A 15580-nucleotide genomic window follows, 5' to 3' on the forward strand; every position below is an offset into this window, starting at 1 on the left:
TGCACAAGTACCCCCTGCCGACGAAGAAAAGCCGCGACCACGACGAGCACCTTGGTGAACACGCGCGGCGCGGTGGCCAGACCGAAAGGAAGGGCGCAGAACTGGTAATGGGACCCTAGCACCATGAAGCGTAGAAACCGTTGATGACGCTCTCGGATACCGATATGGAGATAAGCCTCCGTCAAGTCCAAAGAAGCCAAATATTCTCCCTTGTGGACGGCCGCAATAACAGACCGTAGAGTCTCCATCCGAAAGCGAGGCACTCGCAGGGCCTTGTTTACCCCTTTGAGATCCAGGATGGGTCGGAAAGTACCCTCCTTTTTGGGAACCAGAAAATAAATGGAATACCGACCTGTTCGCAACTGGTCCGGTGGAACCGGAGTCACCGCCCCCAGAGCCTGTAAGTGATCGAGCGTCTGAGCTATAGCCAGCCTCTTTTCCATCGGACCGCACGGCGATACCAGAAAAAGATCCCGGAGGGGACGTACAAAATCCAACTCGTAACCGTACCGGACCACATCGAGGACCCATTGATCCGAAGTTATCTTGACCCATTCCTCCCAAAACCGGGACAGCCGTCCTCCGATAACGGGAACGGAGGAATGGGCCTGCGCACCTTCATTGCGCGGGCTTAATAGCAGCAAAACTTTGCGAGGAGCCTCCACGCTGAGGCCTCCTGCCCCGAAAGGAAGGAGACCAAGATTGGGTTCTCGTGGTCTGTTGCCGCTGGGAAAAGGAACCGCCTCGTCCCGCACGAAAACGTCGTTGACCACGAAAGCGAGCCCTTGCATTCCCAAACGCCCGAGCTTGGCGCGGCTTATCCTCCGGCAACTTATACACTTTGTTGTCGCCTAGGTCCTTAATGAGCTGATCCAGCTCCTCACCAAAAAGCAGCTTGCCCTTAAAGGGAAAGGAGCCCAATCTTGCCTTTGAGGTGGCGTCCGCCGACCAACGACGGAGCCACAGCAACCGCCGAGCCGAGACAGCCGAGGACATGATGCGTGCCGACGTACGCAACAAATCATATAAGGCATCTGCGTTATAAGCGACTGCAGCCTCCACACAATTGGCCTGCTCAGCCTCGCCCGGAGGAAGCTCCTGCGTGGTCAGCAACTGCTGGACCCATCGCAGGTTGGCCCTCTGTACGAGGCTGCTGCACGCCGCTGCCCGGACACCTAGAGCCGCCACATCAAAAATACGCTTCAGTAAGACCTCCAGCTTACGGTCCTGAAGATCTTTCAAGGCTATCCCACCCGTGACGGGGATAGTCGTATGCTTAACCACTGCCGTGACCGCCGAATCCACCGCCGGTGTCTTTAGGAGTTCCAAGGAATCTTTAGGCAAGGGATATAGCTTTTCCATAGCCCGAGTGACCCGCAGAGAGGATTCAGGCAGCTCCCACTCCTTGGAAACAATCTGTAAAACCTTATGATGGAACGGAAAGGTTTGAGGAGGGGCCCGGATCCCTGCCATCGCGATATCCCCCGTCGAGGTGTCAGCGTCCTGGGGGGGCGCCGTGAGCTCAAGCTCCTGGAGGACATGCAGAATTAGTGAGCTTAATTCCTCCTTACCGAATAAACGCAGCACCTGGGGGTCGTCCCCCTCCACGGGCAACTGGTCGTCAGCCAACAGCAAGTCTGACTGATCCTGAGAAGCCAGAGCAGGATCCGCGGCCTCTGTGCCCTCAAGCCCCCCCCGTGGGCGGGGAACACTGGCCCCTGCGGACCCCATTCCCAGTGGCTGTCCCTGAGGTAAGGAAGGTTTAGAAACCTTAGGGGGAGAAGGGGCTTCTGGCTGCCAACCCGCTTCAGCCTGCAAAAAGGCTTTGTGCATAAGCAGCACAAAATCAGAAGAAAAAGGGACCGACCGTTTTAAATTTGCCCGAAGGGATCCCGAGGGAAGAGGGACTTGAGGGCTATCCGAAACGGCTGGAGACCGCGTGTTTCGCCCGCCAGGGGAAGGGGGAAGGGAAGCCTCATCCTCCGAAAGCTCCGGGTCCGATTGCCGCGTGGCCAAGATGGCCGCCGCACTCCTCCCCGAGGGAGGAGGGGCCGGAGAACAGCTAGCAGGAGCGCTGCGATGCCGCGACGGGGAATGCAGCCCCGAATCGCTGCGGGCAGCGCTCGGCCCCCGGGAGGGTCCCTCGTCCCCGGGAAGACATCGGGGACAAAGGCCCTCCCGCGAGAGTCGCGCCCCCGTTCCAGCACAGGCCACACAGGCCGAAGATCGCGGCATTGCAGGGACAAAAAACGGCACCAGGAGAAAAAAGGCGCGAAAATCGAGGTGAGTGAATTCCTCACACTAGCACAGCTCGTCGGGTGGCCAAGCCACCCCCTCCGGGGTCTGAAGAGGCTCTGGCAGGCCGGGGTAAACAAAGAAAACCACTGCCTGTGCCCGACAGGACTAAGGTGGAGAAAAAATCAATCTCTTTTTTTTTTTTTTTTTTTTTTTATTTATTTTAAAACCCCCTTCAGGGTTGGGACCCCTGGAAGTGGGGGGAGGGTGACCGGCCCACCGGTAAGCTCTCCCCCAGCCTCAAAGACACCTATCCCGGGAACTGTCACAGGGCAGAGCCCTATGTGCCTGCCCTAAAGAGCTGAAAACTGCGCTGCGCTGAAGGAGAAAAAACACCAACACGGACAGACAGGAGTGAGGACAGAAAGATACCCGATGATCTTGTCCCTCTGTCAAAAATTCCCCTTATTTAATTAATTTTACGGTACAAATAACCTGACCAGACCAGGACCGCAGGTTATGCCTCTCAATCTGCTGGAGTCAGAGAATATACTGAAGGACCGCAGGTGGCACACCAGTATATCTAGGGGGTGCTTTCAGTTTTCTCTCTGACTCCATCTGCTGGAGGGGAGGCATAACCCAGCTGTCTGGACTGATCCTGGTACGTACAGGGAAAGAGTGATTTTTTTCACATGGGGGAAACCAGGGCACAAGCAGCGTCAAGCAAGATATAGGTAACTCTTGAAGAACATGTGCTACCGGCTGCCACTGTTTTCTCTTTAGTTAGGAGTCAGTGGAGGGTGGCATTGGCACTGACAGTGGTGGGGAAAGGGAAAAGATTATAGTAGGAGTGGAGCAGTCAAAATATTCTTAGCGCGGGGGAGAAGAGCTAAGATGGCGGTCTAACGCCAGCATTGCTCTGCTCGGCGCCTCACCTACACTTTGTTTCCGCGATAAAAATAACTCCAAAAGGAAGGGTAAAGTTAAAATCTTTCCCTCGGATCCCCCTGCCTTCTCCGGGCAACAGACAATCACACAATGCACCTAAAGTTCAAATCTCAGTGACTGAGATTTGAACTTTAGGTGCCTTTACAGAAGGAAGAAAAGCTTTTCCTCTCCCTCTGTCATTGTTACCTCAGTATCTTCCAATCCCAGTGCCATGATGGAAACTAGACGCAGTTGTCACTAGCAGTGTCCACTGCAGTGAGCACTGTCTAGTGCTTATTGCAAGTGGTTTGTCTTTTTACAAGTACTGCAGTGTTAGCATGAGTACTTCTCTTTTCACTACTCTCTCACACACTGAAATAAGGAAAAAAAATATTCCTAGAATACATCTTTGTATCCATTAGACCCCAATCTAAGGGGGGGGGGGAGGCAATAAGGAGAATACAGGAAACAAATATATGAAATAACATAGCATAACACCGCTACATATATGAAGTTTCTGTCAGAACATTAATCCCAACAGATGGTATCAGCTTCCTTGACTCAATGAACTTTTTTAGTTGTTCCAGGGCAATAAAAACAAAATTATCTCCCCTGAACTTGACCAGGCATTTACACGGATATCTTAGAAAAAAAAGACGTCCCTAGGGCCAGGGTTTCCTGCTTCAAGGCTAAGAAACCCTTCCTTCTTTCTTGAGTAATCTTGGAGAAGTCCGGGAAGACTCTCACTAATTGTCCCATAAATAAGATTAGATTTCTTGAAGTATTTCTTCATGACTGTGCTTAAATCACTATCAGTCAGAAAAGTAACCAATACATAGAAACATAGAAACATAGAAAATGACGGCAGAAGACCAATCGGTCCATCCAGTCTGCCCAGCAAGCTTCACACTTCTTTTTTCACACACTTATCTGTTTCTCTTGGCTCTTAGTAACCTTAGGTTCTATTTCCCTTTCACCCCCACCATTAATGCAGAGAGCAGTGATGGAGCTGCCTCCAAGTGAAATATTAAGTTTGATTAGTTGGGTAAGCGGCAGCATAGCTCTCTGCCGTTGAAGCAGAGAGCAATGCTGGATATGCGTGAAGTATTAGTTTTTCTTCTCCCCTGTCGTTGTAGCAGAGAGCTATGCTGGATATGCATTGAAAGTGAAGTATGCCTTGAAGGTCACATTAACTATCATCTAATATTGAAATGCCTAATAATTGGTAATTGAATAAGCCTAATAATTGGTAATACCTATAGCCCATGAACCCATCCCTGTTTTTTTGTTGTTTTTTTTTTCTTTTTTTTAATTTAGAGATGGCAGCCCTCCATCCTTCCACTCCGTGAAGGTGGAACACCAACCACTGGCCACTGGCATCCCGCTCCGTGAATGCCTCTGTGGCTACTGCCACTCCGTGCAGTGTTTTGCTGCCTCCTCTTTATACGCTTCCTCTAGACCTGATGGATCCACAGTGTTTATCCCACGCCCCTTTGAAGTCCTTCGCAGTTTTGGACTTCACCACTTCCTCCGGAAGGGCATTCCAGGCATCCACCACTCCCTCCTTGGAGCCTCAGCTCGTGACCTCTGATTCTGCTGAATTTTTTCTGACGGAAAATGTTTGTCGTTGTCTTTGGATCGTTAAAGTTTTTCAAGTATCTGAAAGTCTGAATCATATCACCCCTGCTCCTCGTTTCCTCCAGGGTGTACATATTTAGATTCTTCAATCTCTCCTCGTATGACATCCGATGAAGACCCTCCACCTTTCTGGTCGCCCTTCTCTGCACCGCTTCAATCTTGTCTCTGTCTCTTTGTAGATACGGTCTCCAGAACTGAACACAGTACTCCAGGTGAGGCCTCACCAAGGACCTGTACAAGGGGATAATCACTTCCCTTTTCTTACTCGATATTCCTCTCTCTATGCAGCCTAGCATTCTTCTGGCTTTTGCTATCGCCTTGTCGCATTGTTTCGCAGACTTCATATCATTAGACACTATAACCCCAAGGTTATTGGGGTTATAGTTAGACACTATAACCCCAATAGTATAGCTCTTTCTGTTACTTCATAATTGGAAGATTCCAGATAATCTGTAAGATTGTTCAAATCTACAACTTGTGTCTGCGCTTGAGATCTTGAGCCAGATGGTAAAAAATACACTTTATCCAAGGGGGGGGGGGGGGATCTCTTCTGAAGAAAATTCTAGAATTTCAAGGAAATATCTCTCTAGAGTAAAACGTGGCAATTCCCCCCACCACCCTTGGAAAATGTAAAAGACGCAGGTTCAGATGTCTCAGCCCGTTTTCAACGTACTCAGTTCTTCTATTCAGGGTGTCACCATCCTGAATTAGGGAACTTTGTACTCCTTTGATTACTTTCAGTTCTTCTTCTATATGATTAAACTTTTCCTGATTTTCTTGATTTTGAAGCTGGTTATTCTTGCAGACTGTTTCCAACTGCTGAGATAGTGTAGAAATTTTAGAAGAACAATCAGCTATAACATTGCCCATATATTTATAACTAAATCCCAAACTGAGTCAAGAGTCACTGTAGCTGGTTTCTGGATCAACGCGAAGGGTTCTTTGGCTTCCAACAGCCTCTCACCTTCTCCTCCACCGTTAACTGAATTAGATGTTTCATCGAGGGAGAGCCAACTTGGGTCTCCCATTTCAGATCCCAGCATTTCTGGAACGGAAAAAATCCCCTGAAGCTCCCTTGGTGCTCAAAGCACTGAGATTTGAACTTTAGGTGCCTTTACAGAAGGAAGAAAAGCTTTTCCTCTCCCTCTGTCATTGTTACCTCAGTATCTTCCAATCCCAGTGCCATGATGGAAACTAGACGCAGTTGTCACTAGCAGTGTCCACTGCAGTGAGCACTGTCTATTGCTTATTGAAAGTGGTTTGTCTTTTTACAAGTACTGCAGTGTTAGCATGAGTACTTCTCTTTTCACTACTCTCTCACACACTGCATGTTCCCGGTTATGGTAATTTTTATCTACAGATTTTGACACAGTTTATGGAAAAAGAGCATCACCATCACACTTTCCCCCCCCCTCTAAGATGAAACTAAGAGAAGTAAATATTGAAGCTTGGCTAATTTTCTCATTTTCCAAGTCAGTACACACACTCTGCAGTGTACACCTTTAGTTATAAAATCACTGGGTCAGTACTCTGAATATGGCACCCAATACACTTCCACTGAATTTTCTTCTGGGCCACTTTTGCACCTTTACAGTTACACTGTGTCTGCTGTTTTCCTGCAAGGTAGACAAAAGAGTTTTGACACACGGTACGAAACTGTGCGTCTGACAAGAGGAAACAGCAGAGCTAGAACCCACCTCACTTTTCACATCTCCTAGTCCCTATCCTCTCTCAATGCTTTCTCAATATTTTCAGCTCTCAGAGCTCAAAATCAACCCACGCCTTCCTCCCATCCAGAGACAAATACGCTCAAAATGGTGCTGCCTGCCTGATTTACCTTTCAGTTTCAGGTTGAAGGAAAGGGGAAGAAATCAATGTCAATCCATGCAGATGCCAACTAGAATAAAGTTGGCATCTGCATGGATTGACATTGATTGTGATTTTAAAAATGCTACCATTTGGTCCTGCTTTCTGGCTTCTTTCCCATACCTTCCTGTCACAGCACCAATCAGTCTACGGTCAAAGTGTGGCATCACTAGTGGCTAGCTACTTTGAAAAGAAAATAGTCCTGCAGTTTTGGTTTTGGGGTTTTTTGTTTGGCTCATAGACTTTAATTGGAAATGAAATAAATACAAATGAGAATGCTGTAAATTTTGTCATTTGTATTAAATTTTCTTGAACCAAAACCAATCTGCTTGATTTGGCTCAGATGGCTTTTTCATTTTATGTAAATGAACTTCCTAGTAATCATGTTTTCTAGAGATTTGTATCCTGCATAATTTCGCAGAGCAGGGGCCAAAATGAACAACCTGCATTCATGTGCACCCAACATGCCACATGATATCACCCACCAGTTTTGTTAGAGACCTCTCCCTCTGGACAGGGAATGCAGTCATAGCAGCAAACAGGCTTTTCTTTCTTGGTGGATTTCCTGTAGCCAGGAGGGCAGCTCAAGCTGCATTTGGACCGTGGAGGTATCTGTGGATTGAGAAAAATAAGCTATATCACTTAACTGAACACTGAACAATTACAGCATTCCTCCTCTGACCTTTCATTTTCACATCACAAGTTGGCCAATTAGGAGGTAATTTTAAGACTGACCTGTAGACTTTGTTCTAATTTTCAAAGAGAAAGTATGCACTTTCCAATAGAGTCTATGCATATACATTTGAAAATGCAAACATACTCAAATATTTCCTTACCCTGCCACCTTTTTGTGAGTAAAAGAACATATACATACTTTTACCTGCATAATGAGCAGATAGTTTTCTAAAGCTGATTTCTATTGGTAACAGGCTTTTTTACCTAAAGAAATGTCTTTTAAAAATGCCTTCCTTGGTGTCATTTTACAAAAGTATCTAGCTTACAAACTGACTAGATCCAACTGGCTGAAAAGTTTCCTCTGTGCATCAGATAATGATAGCTGCCTTCTTTTTCTGTGAAAGTTGGTTTATCTGGGGCCATATTTAGGCTATGGGGAAAATAGCCAACTAATTCAATTTTTAACTTCTAACCTGGGTATTTGCCTAGGTTGAAGAATGCCCAAAGCCTAAACAATGAGATGGGAGCATTAGAGCATATGGCACTATATGAAGATGTTGACATAATAGACATCTCAGAGGTTTGGTGAAAAATGGACAACCAATGGGACACAGTGATTCCAGAGGGGTGGCACTATATGTTAAGGATTCCATAGAATCAGGTAGGATATAATTCTAACAGAATTAAATGAGCTCTGAAATCTCTGAGGATAGAAGTTCCATGCATGACTGAGAGAAGGAAAGCAGTGAGGGGTATTTAAAACCAGAATGGTGAAACAGATTGTGAACATCTAACTGAGATTAAATGAACTACTAAGCCGGGAAACACTATAAAATTGGGAGATTTCAATTATTCCAGTATTGATTGGGTAACTGTCTTATTACAGCATGTCTGGGAGATTAAGTTTCTAGACAGCTTAACTCACCGCTTCATGGATCAATTAGAGCCAAGCGAGTGGGGTAGAAGGCTACTTTAGATTTGTTCTCACTGGAATTCAGGATCTGATGCAAAGGGTAACTCTGGTAGTACCACTTGGCAATAATGGTCACACTGTAATCAAATTTACCAATGACCTCAATAGAAATGGTATCCATGAAGTTCAAAAAGATTTCCAAAATCTAGACATGATAAGTAATGTTATGGGAACCGGCAACGGAGGTCCGTAGCTGGACCCCTTCACCCACCGGCCTTGCTCCAGCATCTCAGTCAGCCCAGGGACTCTGATGGCGGCTGCCAGCCGCGACAGACGCGTCCTGCCATGCGCTAAACTTCCACTGCCAGCACAGCCCTCTTAACGTGGCTGAGGCCGCCCAGCTTCCTCTGCCTCTCGGCTGCCTTAGGCACGTGCACATGCCACTTGCTCTCATTTAAAGGGACCTTGCCAGGAGGTGCCCTGGCTCCCCCTCCTGACCCCGGCCTATATCAAGGCAAGGCCTGCTCCCAGACCTTGCCTTGGCTTTCTAGCTCATGCTCCTGTTCTTGGAGGATCCTGCTCCAGATTCTGCATTCCTGACCTGTTGGACCCTCAACCCAGGGCCAGTGCAAGGGAATTAGGCGTCCTAGGCGAGCCTTCTCCCTGGCGCCACCCCCCCCCCCCCCCCCCCCCCCCCGTTGTGCCACCATCCCCCGGTCTCAGCCCCGATTCCTGCCTCATTCTCAATCACGCCCGCTGACTGTGGTTTTCTGGGTCACGAACAGGGTGGGCACTGCTTGCGGCCTGCCAAATCTCCACTCCTCTTTGCCACCACTTGCGGCCCCATATGGTTCGCACCCAGTGGCGCACCAAGGGTCTCCGGCGCCCGGGGGCCAATGCATTTGTGTGCCTCTCCAGCATCCCCCCCGTAATCCTTCTTGTACTAATGCTTATGGTCACAGAAAATCAATGGCATCTCTAGACAGAAGAATTTTGGGGGAGAGCCAAAATGACATTTCTTCATCGGGCCATCGGCTGCCAGTAAACAAAATGGCACCGATGGCCCTTTGCCCTTACCATGTGACAGGGGCTATCTGTGCCATTGGCTGGCCTCTGTCACATGGTAGGAGCAATGGACAGCCAGTGCCATCTTTATAAATGGCGCGGGCCATCCATCGCTCCTACCATGTGAAAGGGGCCAGCCAATGGCACAGATAGCCCGTCACATGGTAAGGGCAAAGGGCCATCGGCGCCATTTTGATTAGTGGTAACCTATGGCCCGAGAGCGGGAGATCACTCCCAGGACCCCTGCTGGACCACCAGATACCTTAAAAAAATTGGGGGGGGGGGATTCGAATTAATTAAATTTAAAGGGTCAGGGCAGGTTTGGGGGTTGGTTTTGTGTGCCCTTTCTTCCCGCCCCCCCCCCCAAAATGATAAGAGAACCCCACAAAAGATTTTGTGGGGTTTTCCTATTGGGTTCAGGGCTGACAAGTTTGAAAATATTTTCCGATATTTTCAATAGTCAGAAAAATGATTCACATCCCTACTCTCTTCATCAATGGCGGGGGTGAAAGGTAACTAGAACCAAAAAGTTACTAATAAGGGCCAAGAGTAACAGATAAGTATGGAAAAAATAAGTGTGAAATGGAGGTGGAAGGTAACTAGAATCAAAAAGTTACTAATAAGGGCCAAGAGTAACAGATAAGTATGAGAAAAAATAAGTGTGAAAGCTTGCTGGGCAGACTGGATGGGCAGTTTGGTCTTCTTCTGCCATGATTTCTATGTTTCTATGTTTCTATGCGTACTGTTTCCAAATCTCCTCTCTCAACCAATTTGTGTCCTTCAAATACACGTTACAGGGGTCACGATTTGAAGCTCCAGGGAGGAAGATTCAGAACCAATGTCAGGAAGTATTTCTTCACGGAGAGGGTGGTGGATGCCTGGAATGCCCTTCCGGAGGATGTGGTGAAGACCAGAACTGTGAAGGACTTCAAAGGGGCGTGGGATAAACACTGTGGATCCATAAAGTCAAGAGGCCGCCAATGAAGAGTGGGTGACTCGCCAGAATGATGGCTACTGCCTGGAGACAATACCCTTATTAAATAAACATACACATGCTTACTGTGACTCCAACATCGCTCTAAGCTTCAACAGCAAGAGGAAATGTGGTAAAAAGGATTCACACTCACAAAGAGGGGAGTAACTGGCTTGTTACGGCGGTTACTACCCCAAATCAAATAAGCCTGATACTTCACTTTCAATGCATATACAGCATAGTTCTCTGCTTCAACGGCAGGGGAGAAGAAAAGAGGGTTCACACTCACAAAGCGGGGAGTAGCTGGCTTGTTACGGCGGTTACTACCCCAAACCAAATGTGCCTGATACTTCACTTTCGATGCATATCCAGCATGGCTCTCTGCTTCAACAGCATGGGAGAAGAAAAACAACCAATAAGGGCTGTATAACATAGTCTGGGTAAAACAAATAAGCATGGGTGTAGCTTGCTTATTGCGGTGGCTACTACCCCTAACTAATCAAGCTAGATATTTCACTTGGATGCAGCTCCATCACTGCTCTCTACATTAAAGGTGGGGGTGGAAGGGAAATAGAACCAAGAGCTAAGAGAAACAGATAAGTATGAGAGAAAAAAATGTGTGAAGCTTGCTGGGCAGACTGGATGGGCCATTTGGTCTTCTTCTGCCGTCATTTCTATGTTTCTATGTTACTCCTTTATGTCCTCAATCATCTCCAATGGGACCCGTCAAAGCCGCATTTAAATTTTTATAACGTTTTACCTTTTTTCACTCATCTTAAATTTCTCGCCTCTTCCTGATACCAGAAGTGACGCTAATCATGGTCTCTACATACATGTAGTAGTATCCTGTACATGAGAGGGTGAAACAGAGAATTCTTTGTCGGACAATATGAAGATTTGGGAGAGTGAACTTTGAGAACGAGGAAGACATTATATCTGATAGAAAATTATTTCTATGAAAAATAAGATGATTTATAACATTTGTTTGAAGAACATTGAATGACATTTTATATTAAAGTCATTTAGTAGAAGAGATAAAATTGTTTAGTGATGATCAAGAGGTAGACTTACACGTTTTGAATATCATTATGTAATACAAGGTATTTTTAATTTGTGTGAATGGGGAGTGATGAGTGTGATAGTTTTTTTTTAATGTGTATAGTTAGTATTTCATATTGAATAATGATTATGTAAATGATTATTTTCTCTGGGGGCTGGTATTAGGTAAAAATAAAATCCAAGCAACTGAACTGCAAGGAAAGTGGGGTAGAGAAGAAGCATTATGGGCCATCCTAAAAAAAGATGATAGTGCATCCATTTTTACTAGAGTAGTTTATAGGCCTCCAACTCAAATGGAAGAACTAGACAGAGATCTGATCAAAGACATTAAAAAGGTGGGAAAGAAGGGGGAAATGTTGATTGTTGGTGACTTTAATCTGCCGGATGTAGACTGGAGCTTCACCTGTACCAGCCCTCTTTCCTCTTAGGTTGAGCCCTCGGGTGCCGGAGCCAGAAGGACTTAAGCACAGGCCTCTGTTGATAAAGTGGAAGTTCATGAAACAGGCGAGTCACAGGCCAGGGTCCGGGGCAGACTAGGTACAGGTATAATCAGAGACAAGCAGTGGTCAAGGCAGGCCACATTCAGCTCCCCTATGAGGAAAGACTAAAGAGGTTAGGACTTTTCAGCTTGGAAAAGAGACGGCTGAGGGGGGATATGATAGAGGTGTTTAAAATCATGAGAGGTCTAGAACGGGTAGATGTGAATCGGTTTTTTACTCTTTCGGATAATAGAAAGACTAGGGGGCACTCCATGAAGTTAGCATGTGGCACATTTAAAACTAATCGGAGGAAGTTCTTTTTCACTCAACACACAATTAAACTCTGGAATTTGTTGCCAGAAGATGTGGTTAGTGCAGTTAGTATAGCTGTGTTTAAAAAAGGATTGGATAAGTTCTTGAAGGAGAGTCCATTACCTGCTATTAATTAAGTTGACTTAGATAATAACCACTGCTATTACTAGCAACGGTAACATGGAATAGACTTAGTTTTTGGGTACTTGCCAGGTTCTTATGGCCTGGATTGGCCACTGTTGGAAACAGGATGCTGGGCTTGATGGACCCTTGGTCTGACCCAGTATGGCATGTTCTTAGGTGTGGTCGAGAGTCAGGCAGTGGTCCATGGCAGGCAGAGTTCAATCGTAGCCAAGTGTCAAGCAGGCCAAAGTCAAAACCATGTGAAGACAAGATAGGCAGGCAGGGAACTGAGGAACAGCACAGGCAGGCAGGAGAAGACACTGAAGAACTGAAGACTGACCACAGGACAAAGATGAAGAACTGAAGAGTGACCACAGGATGAAGATGAGGAATTCAGAAAAGATCAGGTACTGCCAAGACAATGACCAGGAATACAGAATGAAGACCAGGAACACAGGAACGAAGACCAGGAACACGCTGAGGCAATTTGTTCTACCCAAGGTAGTCAACCTATTGCCGAGGCACCGGTTGCAGGGAGCAAAGGCCTTTTAAAGAGAGAGAGGAATATCTAGTAAGACAAGGGAAGGGATAATCCCATTGCACAGGTCCTTGGTGAGGCCTCACCTGGAGTACTATGTTTAGTTCTGGAGCCCGTATCTCAAAAGGGACAGAGACAGGATGGAGGAGGACCAAAGATGGGTGTCCAAAATGCTTGGTGGTCTCCATCAAATGACTTATAGGGAGAGATAGAAGAACCTAAATATGTATACCCTGGAGGAGAAGAGGTGCAGAGGTGATATGATACAGACCTTCAGATACTTGAAAGGTTTTAATGATCCATGGTCAACAACAAACATTTTTTATTGGAAAGAAATCAGTAGAACTAAGGGTCATGATTTCAAACTCCAGAGAGGAAGACTCAGAATTAATGTTAGGAAATATTTCTTCTCAGAGAGGATAGTGGATGCCTGGAATGTCCTTCTGGAGGAGGTGGTGAAGGATTTCAAAGGGGCATGGGCTAAACACTGTGGATACCTAAAGGCTAGAAGATGGGAATGAAGAAAAGAAGCATGGGGGTAGCTTGCTTATCCAATATAAGCCTTCATACTGTTAATGCAACGCCAACATTGATCTCTGCTTCAACGACAAGGGGAATGTGGAAAAGAGGATTTACATTCAGACAACAACCAACAAGGACATTGAACTGTACAGTCTGTGTAAACAAGCATGGGGGTAACTTGCTTGATATGGCGGATACTACCCTTAACCAATAAGCCTGATACTTCACTTTTGATGCAATGCCAACATTATTTTCTGCTTCAAAAGCAGGGGGTGGCGGGAAATTGGACTCAAACAGTAACCAACAAGGGTCCTGACCTTGGCAGTTTGTGAAACTGATAAGTATGGGAAACAGATAAATATGGGAGCTTGCTGGGCAAACTGAATGGGCCGTTTGGTCTTTTTCTGCTGTCATTTCTATGTTTCTACATAATAACCCTGAGCAATAAGGAACGGGACCTACTCTTTTGAATCCACCGGGAACTTCCTAAATGACCTGGTGTGGCAAAGGTTGGGACAGGATGCTTTGCTTGTCTTATCCATCATTGTATATATGTTCCTATGTACCTGTAGAAAGAGCAGGTAGTCTGAGCAGACAACAGTCATTGTAGTGTTGCATTTTCAAAACTATGTGAAAATTGCCCCTACAAACCTGATGTGCAAATTTAGCTAATTAGATTATTTCCGGCTAAGTGTATGAAAATGTTCAATGGCAACTGGACCAACCCGATTGTAACTGGAAATGATCTTATATGTATGTGGCTATAATGTAGCAGCTATCTCACCATTGAACAGTATATTGACAATTCACCCTTTGGTCTCTATCTTCCTATCCAGTATATATTGGAGAGGCTTGGTTCTTATTTGTAAAGTAAAAGTGAAATGTTTTTTCATCAGGAGTCTGAAATTTAGGTGGAGCTGAGAATATCTTGTCTACTGTGATCAGCAACTGTGTGGGTTACCTTTAAAATGAATACTAAATGTAAATATAGTTTCTATGATCCTGAGCAATGAGAAAGGTTCCTCCAGAATAGGGTCTCAGATAGTTATGATGCTATAATTATTGCCCAGGCTTAGGGTATGGCTCGATTTCCTTTCCTTCTTTAATGCTTCTTTCTCCTTCTTTAGTTGTCTACGTATTGATTGAGCATGTGGTTTTTTTCTTCTTTTTAATTTTACTGTATTGTAAATGATCTATTTGATTCTTATGTCTAGTGTTTCAAAACCTGGTGCAAGGAAGAAAGTTTTGGATATATTAGGAGCCAGGGCCATGTATGGAACAGTAAGAGGTTCTATGTCAAAGATGGCTTACATCTGTCTGTGGCAGGAAAAAAGATCCTAAGTGATAAATTCAAATCCTATGCCATAAGGCATTCAAACTAGAGGATGGGGGTGGCAAAAGGAAATTGAAATGACATCCCCAACATCTCCAAGAAGTGGGTGGAGAAATTAACAAAAATCAGCTGAATAGAGCAAAAAAGATGTCCAAGGAGAGAAGCTGGAAAGTTGTGAGCAGTCTGGCAGTAAAATCCCAGACCTGCAGGCTCTAATGATGGAAGCGGATTTGGATATTGTTACTGTTACAGAGACATTGTTCACCGAGTCTCATGATTGGGATATGGCCATCCCTGGCTATAACTTGTTTAGGAAGGACAGAGTACAGAAAAGGTGGAGGAGTAGCTCTTTATGTCAGAAACAATATCCAAGCAACTGAAATGCAAGGGACATGAGGTAGGGAAGAAGCATTATGGGCTGTCCTAAAAAAAAGATGATGGCGTTTCCATTTACATCAGTGTGATCTACAGGCCTCCGACTCAGACAGAAGAACTGAACAGAGACCTGGTTAAAGACATCCAAAAGGTGGGAAAGAAGGGAGAAGTGTTGTTAGTTGGAGATTTTAATCTGCCAGATGTGGAATGGAGCATCCCATCTGCAAAATCTACAAGAAGTAGAGAGATAGTAGATGCTTTTCAAGGGGCTCTGTTCTGGGTAAAGCCATGCTGACTTTGTTCCATTAAACCATGTCTTTCTATATGTTCTGTGATTTTGATCTTTAGAACACTTTCCACTAATTTTCCTGGCACTGAAGTCAGGTTAACTGGTCTGTAGTTTCCCGGATCGTCCCTGGAGCCCTTTTTAAATATTGGGGTTACATTAGTCACCCTCCAGTTTTCAGGTACAATGGATGGATTTTAATGATAGGTTACAAATTTTAATTAACAGATCTGAAATTTCATTTTTGAGTTCCTTCAGAAC

The 15580-nt window shown here is 45.6% G+C and overlaps 1 protein-coding gene across 1 annotated transcript in view; it reads right to left on the reverse strand.

Annotated features, from left to right (window-relative positions):
• The window catches only part of LOC115081095 (vomeronasal type-2 receptor 26-like), a 69006-nt gene that overhangs the window by 13872 nt on the left and 39554 nt on the right, over window positions 1–15580 (reverse strand). The window contains exon 5 of the mRNA XM_029585606.1: window positions 7152–7278. Within this exon, the coding sequence (XP_029441466.1) occupies window positions 7152–7278 (127 nt within the window). The remainder of the gene's footprint in view (window positions 1–7151; window positions 7279–15580) is intronic.

Source organism: Rhinatrema bivittatum, chromosome 19 (assembly GCF_901001135.1).
Source record: "Rhinatrema bivittatum chromosome 19, aRhiBiv1.1, whole genome shotgun sequence".
NCBI classification, from domain to species: Eukaryota; Metazoa; Chordata; class Amphibia; order Gymnophiona; family Rhinatrematidae; genus Rhinatrema; species Rhinatrema bivittatum.